Source organism: Fukomys damarensis, unplaced genomic scaffold, assembly GCF_012274545.1.
Source record: "Fukomys damarensis isolate Sample0158 unplaced genomic scaffold, DMR_v1.0_HiC HiC_scaffold_6, whole genome shotgun sequence".
Classification (NCBI taxonomy): domain Eukaryota; kingdom Metazoa; phylum Chordata; class Mammalia; order Rodentia; family Bathyergidae; genus Fukomys; species Fukomys damarensis.
In genome coordinates, this window is record NW_022900918.1 from 34,536,086 (window position 1) to 34,552,982 (window position 16,897).

General features: G+C 42.0%; 1 protein-coding gene across 1 annotated transcript in view; it reads left to right on the forward strand.

Annotated features, from left to right (window-relative positions):
* Positions 1 to 2: 2 nt before the first annotated feature.
* Positions 3 to 16,897, forward strand: part of Itgbl1 (integrin subunit beta like 1) — a gene marked incomplete at its 5' end in the record, with an annotated part of 218,722 nt that continues 201,827 nt past the window's right edge. Inside the window, 2 exons of the mRNA XM_010604622.2 lie at positions 3 to 37; positions 852 to 1,069. Of these exons, the coding sequence (XP_010602924.2) occupies positions 3 to 37; positions 852 to 1,069 (253 nt within the window). The remainder of the gene's footprint in view (positions 38 to 851; positions 1,070 to 16,897) is intronic.

Below are 16,897 nucleotides of genomic sequence, written 5' to 3' on the forward strand. Positions count from 1 at the left end.
TGTGGGCTGCGCCCCAGAGCTCCTCGCCCTCGCTCAGGTGAGTTCAGGCGCCCACGGCGCTGTCCCTGGCCACGGGCCGCCGCCGCCCAGCGGGACCCGGGACTAGCTGCTCCCAACCTGTTCCCGCTTCTGCGTTTCTGTCCACCCCGTCGCTCCCTCTCTGTTCCGCTTCGCCTTCAGAAAATGCAATCAGCACGTAAAAATACCATCGCTCCCCTGCAAACTCAGGCAGGGTGAATTTCTCTCAAGAGTTAGAGGGGCCCGTAAGGTACCTGACGGTCTCACAGCCCACAGCTGCTGTGTGTTTCCCAGCACCATCTGCACGGGGTGCGCATTACATTTTGTACGATAATTCTGCAAGAGAATTTGAGGTGTACCACCACTGCGGAACTTTTCCACAAGTTCATACCCACTGCTTAGTGGAAATTAAAATACAAGCACTGCCCCGTGATAGCTATCTGTCGATCTAATTATACATAAATATGCAAAACGCCTTCTATACATTCACCCCCTTAAAAACAACTGAAATAACCGTTCCCCGACCGTCAGATAGCAATGACACTTTTTAAAAAGAGAGCTGAAAAGTGGGCCAAGCGTCATGCTTTGCACTAATCTGTGTCTGGTCCATGCGTGCATAGGAGATTCAGGGGCGTGGCGGGATCCCCGGTCCCCTTCGAAGCCCGGGCCATCGCTCAGGTGGACGGGAACGCGTGGCCCCAGAGGAACTCGGGCCTCCGGCCTGCTGTCCGCGGGGCCCACGGTCGCGGGAGGACGCGAGGCTGGAGCGAAAGGGGCAACGCCTGCGTCTGACCCGTCTGACCCTGTCTGGCTCTGTCCCACTCGCCCCCCAGGAGCTGGTCGGGCGCCCCCTGCAGGCTGTCCCGGGCGGAGTCTGAGCGCCGGTGCCGCGCACCTGGGCAGCCCCCTGGCCACGCTCTGTGCCACGGCCAGGGCCGGTGCGACTGTGGCGTGTGCATCTGCCACGTGACCGAGCCGGGCACGTACTTCGGGCCGTTGTGCGAGTGCCACGAGTGGGTGTGCGAGACCTACGACGGGAACACCTGCGCAGGTAAGGCAAGGGCAGTCTCCCCTCGGGGAGGTCAGCTCTTCCCAGGTGAGGGTTCTGCGGCCTTTTAGGAGAGAGAAGAGCAGGGCCTCGCCTCGCTTCAGATAAACTCCATGGAAGTAATTGCAATCAGCTGGGCAATTCTGGCAGTATTTGTTGCAATACTTTTCCCTGAGATCCAAACTTAAATGAAATAAATATTGCTTGTAAGCGTCGTTCATCTAATTCTAACTCCCATGCACCTCTATTCGAATATCTTATCCTAAATCGCCCAGTGTCTTTGCAAATGGGAGTTTTTTTCTGAGCACCCCTACCTCATCAAGAATGTTAATCATAGCATGTAACAATCATAAGCTGTGTTTTATCTTCATCTTGGAAACATGGGGAGTGGAAATACTATTTTCCTCAGTTCCAGGGGAACAGATTTTGCTTTGAACTCTGTTTTGCCCCTTCACACTTAGGATATGTTTCACAGACAAGCATCTGCATCAAAAAATTGTAACATAAACAACAAAAATAATCAGGCACTTGTTTACTTCCAGGCAACTGTTCTTGTATTGTAGTCGCTGAATTCTGGAGCTGCAGAGAGACTTGGAATTTTATAAGGGCAGAGTGAAAACACATTCATTTCCTTTACACAGTTTAAAGATGCGAGACCCTAAACCTCTTTATCAGTTTCATGTAAATATGTCATTGATTTGAGGCCAAGAGCCTGCGGTAGTTCCTTGTGAAGGATACAAGAATTTCATTAGTAAAAGGATAACACACGGCCTTCCAGGAAGGTTTGGCAAATCAGTATGGAAAAATAGTAGCTTATTTTGCCTTTGATGCAGTGAAGACTAAGACATCCAACACTAACACAGACAGATCAAAACTGAGTTTATAGGAAAATGTGTTTTCTTGGTGCCTGGGCCCAGGAATGCAGTGTGAGGTCTTGCACATGCCGGCTGTGTGGCAGTGGAGAAACTAGTCCAAGAATTGACTTGGACGGCGCAGGTATCTGTGTGTGCTTTGTTTACCTGGTGAAGGCTGAAGCCCAACCCTTTAAAATATTAAAAATATTTTAAAATACTGATAGCCACAACTTGTTCTTTTAGCTTCATCAGCCCACCAGTTGCAGAATTATTAAGGGCAGCCCTTCCTTTGGAAGGAAAGCTAAGTGACATCCAATATTTAATTCCAAATTCAACTGTTACTCAGCTTCTCTGGCTTTCATTGCCTCTGGCAGGGCCTCCTTAATATCATGAGTTTTGAACAAATATTCGTGGACTTTTTCTGTTGTTGTTTGATTAGAAAACAAAGAAGGGAGAAGTGGCCTTCAAATGGTGCAGTTGGGAGCGACCTCCTGAGGACCTGAGTTGGCACCTTTCTGTGGAACTGGGCAGACAGAAGCTGTGGGATATAGAACATTTCTTCTCCTCTTGTAGAAAGTGATTTGTTGTTTACTCAACATCTGAGCCACTCCAGTACTGAGTCACGCACAGCACAGTTTTGTTTGCTTTTGTGTATTTCTATAGGCAGCAAACCTCGTCTCTTTATGTTAAGGCTGAATGAAAGGATTCTCACCTTGCAAATCGATGCCCATAGAAGCATTTTTATAAGACCTTGCATAGAATATGCTTCTGCGAGTGCTCTGACCATGTTTGCCAGGCCTGGTGGAGACCTTTACCCAGCTCACGGGCCTCTTTACAAGTTTGTTCTGTCTTTAGATTTACCTTCTCAATTCCATTTAAGAAAGAGTTTCATAACTGGTATGAACACGTAGCAGATTCTCTATTTGTATGTGCATTTGGACCTTTGCCTCTATGGTAAACCCCGTAAGTCCTTGCCAGAAACAGAGTAACTTCTGCTCCACAAAGAAAGCGCAATCCTGCACTCATGGTTTATCATATTGTGGCAGGGTGCATAGAACCTGAGGAGGAAATTTGCAAGATTTGAATCATGGTCCCGTTAGCTGTGTGAACTTGGGCAATTAGTTAAATATCCCAAGCCTTGATTTCTTCATCTGTAAAATGGGAATATTAGCAGTGACTATTTTAGAGAATTGTTGGGACATTTGAGAAATATGAAACATATAGAATCGTGTCTGATACAAAGTGAGTCCTTAGTATGCATCAGTATGTGTACGTGTGTATAACACACAGGTACTGTAGGGGTGCCCAAGAGGGGACCTGGGATGGATGTATGGATGGATGGCCAGGCAGATGAATGGACAGTTGGACAGAAAGATAGCCTGGCCTAGTTATTGTGCATTTAATCCTGTGAGAGCAACTTTGTTCCGTGTAGTCTGGGCTTGTTATTGACTCAAGGCCTCAAAAGTCAAACAGGGATAAGTATTTTGGCTCGGCCACGCAGCAGCTGCGTTAGACACACTGTGCCTTTCAAGTGCAGTCCATCAGTGTTCTCTCACTGTGACTCATAAGAAACGTGCTTATTTTGGTTTGAGCTGGTTGAAAGTGATTATGTTCATTCCATCAAAAGTTTGCTTCTTCCCGCGGCCACTTGTTCTCAGCACACACATCTCCCTCAAACTTCCATAGCATAAAGGTCCTGCCCAGTGACTTTCCTGTGTATAAACTGCACCCGTGAGAACAGCAAGAGGCTTGACTGTGTGGAAACAAACTTTCATCTGGCATTGTCAAAGCAGCCCTGAACCCCATGCACAGCTATGATTACTGAAATCCAAACATTGGTTTCTTTAAAATATTTTAAAAGTGGTTTTGAAGTATGTCACTTAGAAGAGCTCAGCCTTCATCACTGGGAACAGCGAAGTGAACTCAGCTTCAGAAACACAGAGTGCTGTGTTAGCTGGTGAAGCTGTTCTGATTGGGGTGGAGACTGTCCCCAGAGGCCTCATGTGCTCCCCAGTGGGGTTTGGAAGAATGTCGTGGAGTGATGTAGCTGACCTGCTCCCAGGAGTGGGAGCCTGGTCACGGTAGGAATGACCCAAAGGATATATCTCCCGCTCTGGCTCCTTGCTTCTCCGCTTCCTCACTGCCAGGATTTCAACATCATTTCTCTCCCAGGGCTCCTCCTCCGAGCTTGGCCTGCCTTGGAGCCAGCCAAGTACCGATCAAACGCATGAGCCAGGGGCTGGGGATTTAGCTCAGCGGTTCGGTGGCACACCTTGCAAGCGCAAGGACCCGAGTTCAATCCCCGGTAACAAAACAAAAACATGAGCCAAAATAAACCCTTTTTCCTTTAAATTGTGGCTGTCAGGTATTTGTTCTAGAGATGTGACAGTGACTAAGATGCAGGGACAGAGGATGAGGACTGTGTGTCAGCTCACTGTTGACTAAAGACTAAGAGAAATGCCAAATACCTATGAGACAGTACTGGGTATAGTCTCTGCACATTTTTATGAGGGTCCCATTGAGGAAGGGATGGAATGGTGTGGCTGAAATCTCTTTTAAAACATAGGTAGTGCTTTAAGGATAGGGAGTCTTTATAGATAGGGAGGTTTTTAATCCAAATAATGGGCTGTTGGAGTTCAAGGTGAAGAAAATCTCAGGTTAAGGTGTAAGGGCAGAAAAGCGTGTGTGTGTGTTTTGCTTGGGTAACAGTGAAGAACACCAGGTTAGCTTGATTGGTCTTCAGCCCGGTGGGGAAATTAGATTTGTTTAGAGTTAGAGTTGAATATATTGTGGAGAGCTCTGAATTGAATGCATATCTTTGCTTGTTTTTAGTACTGGGGACTAAATCCAGAGGGATCACACTGTTCTACATTCCAAGTCCTTTTTTGAAGTTTAAAATTTTGATTCAGGGTCTCCCATAAGTCAGTAAATAGCCCAGGCTGGGCTCAAAGCTAGTGCAAGGATTACAGGCTGCATCACCATGTGCGGGCTTGTTTGTGTTTCCTTAAACAATACACAAGAGCCATTAAGGTCTCAGATACCAGAGTGGAGGTCAGTGCTCTGACTGGGGAGAAGTCACAGGCTGCCCAAGGTCCTGACGAGCTGGAGTAGACATTTGATGGGGAATAATTCAGTTTAGATTCTGTGGGCATTTATAGTCCAGAGGACAGGGAATAGGGCAGACTCGGGATGGATGTTAAAGACTGTTTCTGAGCAGAATCTATGTGATTCAGTGCCCAAGGATGAGTAAGGTAATCAGTGAGAGCCAGTGGTGAGTCTGTAGATCCGAGCGACCGGGGCTGTAGTGGAATGGAGGGATGGAAGAAGTCAGGAGGCTGCGGCAGACAACCTCTAGTCCACAGGCAGGGTCCTTGCTAAAGAGCACACACATTCACCTGGAGTTGCTGTAACATGAATTACTGCCAGTGGAACAAAACTCCACAGTGTATGGGCCAGCGGATCTGGGACTGCATGGGAATCTTGTGTGATTTGTGGACTTGAGTTTGCTGGTGTGTGTCGCTCACCTTGAGTCTGTTATTTGGTATTTCTGAAATGGAATTTTTTTCTAAACAAAATATTCCTACGAGAATGGAAAACCTTAGGTCATACATCATATTCAGAATGATTTCTATGTTTGTGTTGAAACGTATTTATGACTCACATAATTTATACATCTATTCAGACCATATATTCCTATAAACATTGATTTATATAAATATATATAAATATATATAAACACAAATAATAGTTCATTAAAATACATTGTATTATTCCTAATATATAACTAGGAATCTTTTTTTTTTTTTTGCAGTGATTTCTGACATTTACACTGTTAAATAACTGGCATGGGGATGGTGTCTAAGTATTCTCGAGCCCTGGACTTTCTGGCTCTTTCTCCGTTTTTTCTCTTCAGCTGCATTTTTCTTCTTAGTTTATTGAACAAATTCCTTCCAAGCCTATTTTGTGGCATCAGTCCTTGGTTTTTCCTTTCTTAGTCATTTTCCCTTTCCACCTTCTCCTCTTTTCTTGGGGTCTTCTCCTGTCTCGCTTGCTCACACCTTGGCCTCTGTGTGGCCCCCATGGATTTACCCATCTCCCCTTTTGCTGTGCCTGAGCTAGAGGCACAAACACCTCAGAATACTGGGGACCCCTGAGCTCTCTGCTCCAGGAAACCAGCACACTGACTGCACCCTGGATCCCATCTTGCCTCCTTCTGTGTGTTTTTGTCACAGACGTAGTGTGACTTATGAAGTTCCGCACCCCTAGCTCAGTACTTCTTATGAACCTCTGCTAGGGCTCTTCTCTCTTGGATTCATCCACTTTGGTTAAATGCCATTCATCTTACCCCAAGTATTATATGAATGTTCAAGATTATTAACCCTTAAATACAGTGCCAGACAGGTGCATCATTTTTCTGAGTTCTGTTGACTAAGGTGGACACTGGCTGTAGCTCGAACACAGAGACCCAAAACCTTGGCTTTTGTTGTCCTTGGCCACAATACCCTAGAACAGTGATGGCTAACTTTTCTGAGCCTTCCATGACAACAAACAGCCCACTGTGGTACACTTGCCGTAGGTTTGCCGTCACTGCTGTTTTAGGAAACCATACATATAACATCGTGGTGTTCAGATCAAATAGTATCAATGTGACAAATTCAGTACTCATTTTTGAGGTGAAATTTCCCCAGAAAAAGAAGGGAACACATGGGAACAAATTTATTTGTGTGGCACATGTTAAATTTGCAAAACATACACCAGATTTCTCAAGGGTCTTCAGTATATTTTGATACACGATGCTAAAATGGACACCCCGTGTCTCTTGTTCTCAACAGCCTCCCAAGAGCTGTTCAGCTACGTGGCCTCAGTTATGTTTATTACATCAGATCTTGTGACTCACAGTATTCACGACCCTGAGGGCAGTTATCATGCCATAGGAACAGAGAGCCACTCCATCTTTTTTCCTGGATAATGCTCTCTGAGGAATTAGGAAATAAGATGTTTTCCTACGTTCCATATTCTGCCCCTGTGTTCATTTTCTGTTGTTGCGGTGAAAAATTACCAGAATCCTGTGGCTTAAACAACACAAATGCATTTTTCTTATAGTTCTGCAAGTCACACAGTAGAGCCAGGTCTGCCCGTCCTAAGGTGTTGCCAGGCTCTGGTCCTTCCTGCAGGCTCCTGGAGAGTCTGTTTCCTGTTTCCTGGCTCCTTGGTGTTGAGAGAGTTTAGTTCATTGTGCTTGGATGGCTGAGGTCCTTGCTTCCCTGCAGGTTTGTAGCTGGGTCTGCACTGTGCCCCGAGGCCTCTCTCTCAGTTATGCACCTGCCCCTATCTATCTCTGAACCAGCAACAGGTTACTCGATCCTCCTTAGGCTACCATCTCTCTTCACTTCTTTCCTTGTCACGTCCACTGTTCACCACAGTCTGGAAAGTATCTCTGCTTTTAAAGACTCATGATTAGATTGGACACACCTGGATAATCCAGGAGACTCTATTTCAAAACCCTTAGGCTTGGTCACTTTGGCAAAGTTCCTTTCGCCTATTTACAAGTTCCAGGAATAAGGGTGCAGATTTACCTTGGGGGCTCTAAGGTTTCCAGGCACAGTCTCTCTTTCTCCTAGACAGGTTCCAGCCCCGTCAACACCTGGCTGTTCTTAGGCTCTATCTGGGGTGCAGGTGCTGAATCTTGCCCTACTGTTCACAGGTTGTCTCCATGTTGTTATTTCTGCAGCCCCAGGCTTTTGGACACTGTTCTGGTAAAGAACACTGTGTTTCTGGTGTAGCTCTGAGGAGGGACTTACTGCTCAGTGGTCACTTTCGTTCAGTGTTTGACATTATTACGAATCAGCTATAAAGTGAGGAAATGGACCTCAGATGCTTACAACTTCTATTTCTGTATCTGGGAAATGGGGGATATAATAAGACAAAATGGGAATGTTAGCCATGCCAAACTCATAAAGGTGACTGCTTTGTCCTGGAGTTACGCTGGATACCCCTCTCCTGTCCTGGCTGAATAATGTAAGGAGAGGTGTAGGTAGGCCTAGCAGAGAGAGGATGTGCTGGGAAGTGTGTTCTGCTGTCTGCTTTTCTTCCTCCTGGAGGGCATCTGTAATTCTGGCAGCCCTTTGGCATCACAAACATGAACATGGTGGCTGCCTGAGAGGCTAACTTAGCTGTGAGACAGGACTCTGGATCTTTGGAGGCTCCATGGGCTGCCACAGCGGAGCTGCCTGACTCAGACTGCATCTGGGTGGATGGGTTAGGGATCTGTCTCTTGCTTAAACCTCTGTTCTCTCAATTTTTCTTTTTCTGGTAGCTTTGGTGGTTAAGCTTCCTTGTGTCAGTTTGATTGACTTGGGAGCTGCCTATGTGATTAGTAAAGCATCCTTCTGGATGATTTGGTGGGCGTCAGGGAGGCATGACATTGGGTACTAAGTACAATCCTTAGCCTCCCTTCTCCCTGGCACTGCTCCCCTGCTCTGCACCCTGGCTGCCATGAACTAAGCAGCTTTGCTCTGCTGTGCCCTTCCATGCTGCTATTTCTGTCTTAACCCAACCGTGGACTGAATCCCCTGCAACTGTGAACCAAGTTAAACTTCTCCGTTAAGTGGTGCCAGGTATTTGTCCCAGTGCCAGCTAAGCTGACTCATACATATCTAACACCATGTGTGATGGTTTTATCAAAAAATTTCAAGTCTTTTAAAATAGAGGAAGACATAAAATATGTTCAGTGGTCAAGCCCATGTTCACGAGACCAAGGGGACTGGGTTCCACACCAGGTCACCTGCTCTGAAGACTCCAACATTTTGAATAACTTCTGCAATACCCATTTTGATCCACTCTAAAGTGGGGCATAATTCACACTTTGGAAAGGATTATTGCAAAGTTTCAGAGAGAAAATATCCATAAAGCATACAGTGGAATAAATCTCAATGCAGGTGTTATTACTGCTGATATTAAGCCTCCACTTTCTAAAGAGGCAATTCTAAAGCAAACAGGGATACTCCTTTGTTTTAATTGTAGTTGTTAGTAACTAACTGACCAGGGATGAATGCATATCTCCCGGTCCCATTTATATTCCCAGTGTACATAGCTTTTACAAAGTTATGATTTCTGGAAGGTGGTGTCATAATTTATTTTACTGAGCTTTCTTTCCTTTTTGAGACAGAGTCTCATTATATAGCATAAGTTGACCTTGAACTCACTATGTAGCCCAGGATGGCCTCAAACTTGTGGTGATCCTCCTGCCTCAGCCTCCTGAGTGCTGGGGTTAGAGGTGTGCACCACAACACTCAGCTTCATTTTAAAAAATATGGTTACCAGAATTAAGTTTCCAGAGAACACAAAAACCTTGTATTTATTTAAATATTTAAAATTTCTAATTTTTCTGGACATTTAAAAATTATGAGACCATCATACACATTCAGTATAAAAATTCAAACCATAAAGATAATTATGAATGAGGACTTTTAAGAGTCTTCATCACAAAAAGGATAACTGTGAGGCAGTGCATATAATTAGCTAGATTTAAATATTCTATGATATATATGCTTCAAATCATCATGTTGTATGTCATAGATATTATATTATTTGTAACTTGAAAAAATAAAGAAAAATTCAAGAGACTGCGGCTGCATTTCATGTACAAAGCAGTTTCTAATTCAGTGCGAAGATCAGGCCTTTCCCTGAAGTACGACCCTGGCACACTGTTTGGGAAGGCTCCCGGTGTGAATTCTGTAGCCCAGCTGTCCTTGAGTGAGTGTGTCCTCCACGGCTGGAAGATGTTTTATTTTTTCTCCCAAGTATTAGCGTCTTACCTGGATTGTTCTTTCGTGGCCTCTCCAGCCCACCTGTGCCAGGAATCCCAGCCCACTGAAGCACACCTCTTCCCACACCCACTTCACAACCACCTGGGGTCTCTGTCCACTTATTGGAATAACAGAATTGCCTCATTACTTAAATTACCCCCCACCCTGCTTTAAAACTAAGTGTATGTGTCTAAGCATGTGGGGGTTAGTTCAAGTAAGCTAAATGTGTGTGCTGTGACTCCGGTCTTATTCTTGGTTCCTGCAGTTAATGGATGTACATGCATGCCTATGATCATCCTGCAAATATGTACTAATAAGAATGAACATTAAAAACAATTTAGATTGTACACATTCATATTTTCTCATGCTTATACAAATATCTGTGTTGTAAACATGTACACACATGCAAAACCCAATATACCCACACAGGGTTTCTTTCTCTTTTGCTTTCTTCTTTAAGGGTCCATCATAGTCTTGATGCTAGTTTAATTTTACATCAATAAATATATAGGTAAATTTTAAAAGGTGTATAGTAGTCTATGGAAGAGATGTGCTACTTTATTAATCTGTTAGTGAACATTCCAGCGATTTCCATTTCATGTACTGTTGTATTTCTTTTTTTGAGAGGAGTAAACTTGGTATTACAAACTCAGATTTATTTTATTTTAATTTTATTTTTTTGGCTTTTTGAGGAGACAGGGTCTCACTATGCAGTTGAGACTGACCTGGATTTCACTATGTAGCCCATGCTGGTCTCGAACTCACAGCGATCCTCCTGCCTCAGCCTCCCGAGTGCTAGGATTACAGGCGTGTCAAACTCAGATTTAAAACTGCATGCATAAGTGGGCCCAGGCTTGCACCTAGGTGCACACTGCTCTCTCATATCCTGGCTTTGCATGTGCACGTAGTTATCTCCCCTAGAGTGAGGTGGTTTCCCCGGCATGCTTGAAGGAGTCCCCACCCACATAGAATTGTTAAAAGTGTCTTCATACACTGTTGATCTTGGAAGAAGGAAGCTTCAGATCAGTGGAACTGGGTGAGCTGAGGCCTTTGACCTTCAGGAAATGTATCTTGAAGTGTGGTCTGGGATTCAAGAGAAAGAGTCACATCTCATGAGATGGAGGGATCTATTGTTCCTGGGACTAAGAGGGCGAATGGGATTTACAGGGCTGTTTTTATTCCCCCACACAGGTAAATTCTCAAGCTCTTTTCCATTAACTCTTAAATTGATAAAGATAGAGAGCTGGAAGGAGGTTGCAAATCTCATTTTTCTTTGGAAAAAGACCTCTTTGTGTTTTCAAGAATCACATTTTCTGGCAAGCAAGAAATTATATTTTGTAGTAGAACTCTTTCTTCTTTCTACGCTAAATCATCGTACTTAAAGCTGGGCAGAACAATGACAGATCTATAAAGAGAAGAAAATGAAACCTTTATAAGGGGACTGATTAGCTTGACCTTGAACCACCCCAGTCTTACCTCATGTGGTAAAATAAGCTCCTCTGCCCAAGGCCCTAGCATCCTAATTGCTTGTACATCATCACTGGTTCAAAAACCAAATTATGCCAGCTGAATGGCTACCCACATGAGTTTCCTGTCCCATTATTTTATCAGGAAATTTTCAAGGGAATGACAGACTTTAAGCATTCATCATTTTAAAGAGGTCAATGAGTTTGGACACTGCTTAGAAACTTCCATCGTGCAAGGCATTAGCTGCACATTTGTGACGTAGTCGCTGGGGGAGAGTAAGGAATCCAAATCAGAAATCCAAACATGGTAAATGTATTTCCTAATTGATCACTACTGATCCTTAAAGGCTATCATTTTGTGCTGGGCAAAATAGAAAAAACAGGTAGTTTTTCTAAACAAAGTGACTTGGGCCCTTATTCTTTTCTGCTCCAAAAATACAAAAGACAAGCTATAGACTTATTTTCTTGGTGAATGCCATCAATTGTATAAGCTCCAAGAGCAGTCTTGACCTGAAAATCATCTGTTTCAAAAAGGAAAATATTTAAAATGGTGGATAGACTTCTCCCAGTTGCCTGCTTGGATGGAGTGAAACCTTGAATTTAATGCTGCATTCGTAGTACAGAATAATAATGGGAAAATATCAACTTATGTTTCTTCATGCTTTGCTGGAAAATATTTTCATACAAACGAGTTTGTCCAATTTTCATAATAAATTTCCAGAACTAGTCAAAGTAATTATTCTGCAAATACCATATGAAGTAATGAGAAGAAATTTGCCTTTTCTGAAATTAATAGAAGACTTATCTTCTTCAAGCCTAATATTAAAATTTCTCTGAAACCACATATTTAGGGAAAATGTTTTCATGAATTTTAGAGAACTGAAATGAGGGCATAATGTTCAAGAAGCTCATTTTTAGATTTAAAAGTAAAAGTTCTGTTGATATTTTTCTCAGAAAAGCAGATCTTGATCCTCATTTCTGTCTATGTTGGAGCGTCATAAAAGGTTACATACTGGGAGAGTAATGGACAGTCTCTTCTGCATTTAATGTCAAAAGAAATCCAGGTAATGGAAATTACTGGCACAAAATTACTTGTCAAACCAAGAAAGAACATTTTCTTAGCTGTAATTGAAGTTCTTAGGGTGATTGCATTTACTTTCTAGCTATTATCCAAATAACAAGGATCCTCCTGAGTCAGCAGTTGAAAAACTCCTCTAAACCCCTAATTTCCCTTGTCTATAAAGTGGAACAAAAGGGAGATGGGGGTCAAATCTAGGTATTTATTATTTTCATAGGCATTAACATTTGTTGTTTTGTGGATTATGCATTTTGGCTCTTGCGAATAACTCACATTAGAGATTCTCTCTTTTGCTGTTGAAACATTGTTCATAAAATAAATTCAAACTTGGAAGCCATGTGAATCCACAGGCGAGCAGAGGGAAGGAAGAAAGTGTAGACCACTGAACAATTTCAGTTGTGTCATCCTGAAGGCTGGCTTTCTGTCTTGGAGATGGGGAGCTTGGTGTTTCAGTTATGATATGAAGGCAGTAGGAACATCCCGCGTAAGGCATTCACCAACTGCCCAAGATCCCTGAAATTCTATTCATTCTGTATTTCGAGTACCATTACTGATGTTGGACATGTAGGATTTTAAGACACGAGTGACTGTGTACTTTTTTTCTGAGCCTCAGTTAAATTCAAATCAATTTAATTATCTCTAAAAGGACATTACAGAAATCAATATTTTAGGTTCAGATCAACCCTTGGTAGTGGGAAAAGAGACACCGAATCCATCAGAAGCTAAATCTTTCCTACAGCTGACGGCTATAGAGAGACATCCTGTACCTTCAGCTGGTTTCAAAAGCTCTTCACCTTGAGGATTTTAAGAACTCTTCATAAATGATTACAGGATGTTCCTTCCCTCTGAGAGTTTTGAATCTGTGAATCTAACCAACTGGAGGTCAAAAATACTTGGGAAAAAATTGTGTGTGTACCTAATCTGTGCAGACAGAGATTTTTGGTTGTTCTCTAAATAATAGGGTAAAACAACTGTTTACATAGCATTTGTATTATATTGCATTATATTGTGTTATAAGTGATCTAGAGATTATTGAATCTCAGAGGATTGTGTAATTATGTGCAAATACTGTGCCTTTTCTACATAAGGGATTTCAGTATCTATCGCCACATTTTTCTCCCTGTGGTGTTTTCTAGAACCAGTGCCCTACAGATAACAAGGGAGGTCTGTATTTAATGAAAGACCAGTGCCTACATGGCTTTGCAGTGTGTGTATCACTAGTCTATGAAGCAGACAATATATGTGTTAGTCAACCTTCCTATTGCTGGACGCAATACCTGGCACCCAGAAAGGAGAAGTTTAATGGGCTGAGGTTTTCAGTCCATGGTTGGCTGATTCTAAGGCAGGAACATTGTGGGGGAAGATGTGGAGGAGAAAGCTGCTCAGTTCATGGTGACAGGAAGAAGAGTGGGGAACAGTGCCAGAGAGGAACAGGTGGGGTCTCACATACAGTACCCAGAGCCATGCCTCCATGACCAGGCAGAAACACCTTGGAGCTTGCCCCGCTAACCTTAATTTAATGAAGTTGACATGTCTGGATTAATGGTTACAGGGTTTGTCCTTAATTTCCTAACTATCGGTACACAGCCTATTCAAATACAGTAAAACAGGCCAGGGATATAGCTCAGCTGTAGCACAGTGCCTGCCTGGCAGGTGCTAGTTCCTGAATTTGATCCCTGGTTCAAAACTGAAAACAAGAACATAAACAGAAAACAAAAGCCCCTTTGTGTGCATCGCAAAATTCAATTCCTAGATGCAGTTCTCTCTTCTGCCCTCAATGTGGAAAAGCCAGCAAAGCAGCCTTGCAACAGCCTCCAAACCATGAGTTTGAAGAACAGTCAATGAAGATGTACATTGGGTATTTGACACAAAGTAGACAAAGGTTACAAAACAAATTCCTTTTCTGGAAGACAACATTATATCAGATATATTTTTAAAAATAAATTAAATTATAATAATGGATTCCATGAGCTTGTTAGCAACAAGAAATACAGTAATGATAAAAGAGCTATGTAGGATTCACTATAAGCTTTTTACGGGTATCAAATCCTCACAATAAACGTATGGTGAGATCAGTCTCTTCGCCATTCTACATACAAAGACATGAGCCTTGGAAAGACTAAATGAAATGTTTAAGAACAAAAACATTTAAGACGATGGGGCTCCTGGTATCAAAACTATGCAATCCTTCTTCCTGCTATTAAGTTGCACCTCTCAGCACAGTGTCTCCAGGTAAGAGTGGCAGAAGAGAGACTCGTCCCTTTCCTGCAGCACTGAAGTACTATACATAGTACAGAAATTGAATGTTGTTTACTCATGTGAAAATTTGAGAGGTATAAGAGTGAGATTTTGTGTGATTATTGGAAAGTTCACTTCCTCATGCCTCTGTTTTCCAATTTCATAATGTCTGTGAATTTAATAATTCAGGAAAATCTCTGCCATGCAGTGGGTACTCAGTAGCAGCTGTTTAAAATATTATTATTAATATCGAGCCATTCCCATATTACTCTGGTTGTGTTCACTTCAAGGGCAAGAATAGCATCTAATTTTCTATAATATTGTCTTAGGACTTTACCGTTATTGCCGCAAGAATGCCGCATTATAAGCTGCCTCAAATTCCAGTGTCTTATATAAAAGTAAAGTAAACATTTATTTACTTCTCACTTGGGTGTGCATTTCAGCTACAGCTCAGCTGGATTCCAGGCTGCTGGCTGGGCTCACATCTGTGGTGCATTATTCTTGTGCTTTCTGGGGTTGTTGTCATGGTGGATGATGGGGAGCCCTGGCGTGAGAGGAAACACTAGGGAGTCTCTTCAAGCATTGACTCTGAACCTGTAAAGTGCACTTCATATCCACATGTCAATGGGCAAATGGAGTCACAGAGCCAAGCCGGATACCTGTGCCCTGCATGGATGAGATAATGGTACCAGTAAGAATTCCATCAGTTCCAGGATTTTAGCACAGATCTTAGAACACTCAGTGAAACAGTGGATGTGATTTAAATCTCTGATATTTCAATATAATTTGCAGGTAAATATGTTTCATTTTTACTTTGATGTAAAAGGATGAATTAGATGGTAAATTATATTGATATCTTAAGGGTTTCTGTGAAGAGTCAAGAAAAATCTTTAGGAAGTAAAATTACATCTAAGAAGGTAATACAAGGAGCATATATATAATATATTATATGATTATAATTATATCATATAATTATTAGAATTATATATTATATGATTATAATTATAATTATATAATTATTAGAAATATATATATATATTTCCCTAAATGCAGTCTTAATGCACTATGAGTCAAGGGCTTAAATATACCCAGTTGGTCATTTTATGCACCTTCCTACTGATGCCAATGAAAGTATGTGCTTCAGATCCTACCAGGCATAGCAGTAGGATGGAAACCAAGATATTTACAGGTCATGAGACGGGCTCAATAGTTGTCTGTTTTCAGATGCACATTTAATAAGTTATTTACCTCTTGTTTATTAAGTTAATCTCTTCCCGTTTAACCTTTAAGGAATATTTGATATGGCATAATATGTTTAGTATCTTGAATAAGACATTTTAAGAATTTCTTCTGCACCTTTCAAAACTGCATTGGAATCAGTCAATGTGTTTAATATTATTCAGATTTATGTTTTTTTCAGGGTCTTAAACAATATATTTCATATTACTTAAAGGAGGAAAGAAAATATAAACAGCTAAAAATTTTTTGTCATGCAACCATCCATCACCCATCAACTGTTGTAAACTAATTGATAACAGTGTCATGAAGTTGGTCCTTTTAATGCAGAGTGTTGTTTCCTTTTTCTTATGAGGAACTGAATATCTGTAGGCATTGATATTTTCATACAGTTTGATTTAGAAATTTAAAATACAGTTTTACTGGAAGTCCATATGTATATAAATATTTTTGACAAAAGTATGTGTGTAACTATTGATTACAAAGGATATTCTTAGAAAGAAGGCATAGTTTTTAAAAGCTGAGACTCTGAAAATTGACTGATCCTATTCAGAGACAAAGATTTATAAATGGATATAAAACAAGAGTTGCATATGTTTATGTTGTATGTAATTACTGTTTGTTTAATCAACAACTGTTTATTAATCAACTACAATGAATGGAAGAGGCCACATTGGTAGTAGTAGGGGTTGTGAAGGGTAAAATATATGGTCCCAGCAGGGCATGGGGGCTCATGCCTGTAATCCCAGCACTTGGGAGGCTGAGGGAGGAAGATTGCTGCTATTTCAAGGCCAGTCTGAACTACAAAGCGAGACCTTGTCTCAACCACTCCCCCAATAAATAAAAAATAAAATTAGAAACTGAGCAATAGGTTTATGATATAGCATCATGCAGTATTAGAAGAGGTAGGAAGTGCTCTGCACATGAGTTTGAGCTCAGTTGTAAAGATGAATCTAACTAGCAGGCATGGGAAGAATGGCATTCCAGCCAGAGGGAGAAAACAAGGAAGATTTTAAGGCAAGACATCAAGGATACTAGTCTGGTTTAGGTCAGTGATTTTCTCAGAATGTTATTGGAGAGAAGACTGCAGAGATGAAGAGAAATGGGAACTGCTCATCAGAAACAACCTCCTCCTCCTCCTCCTCCTCCTC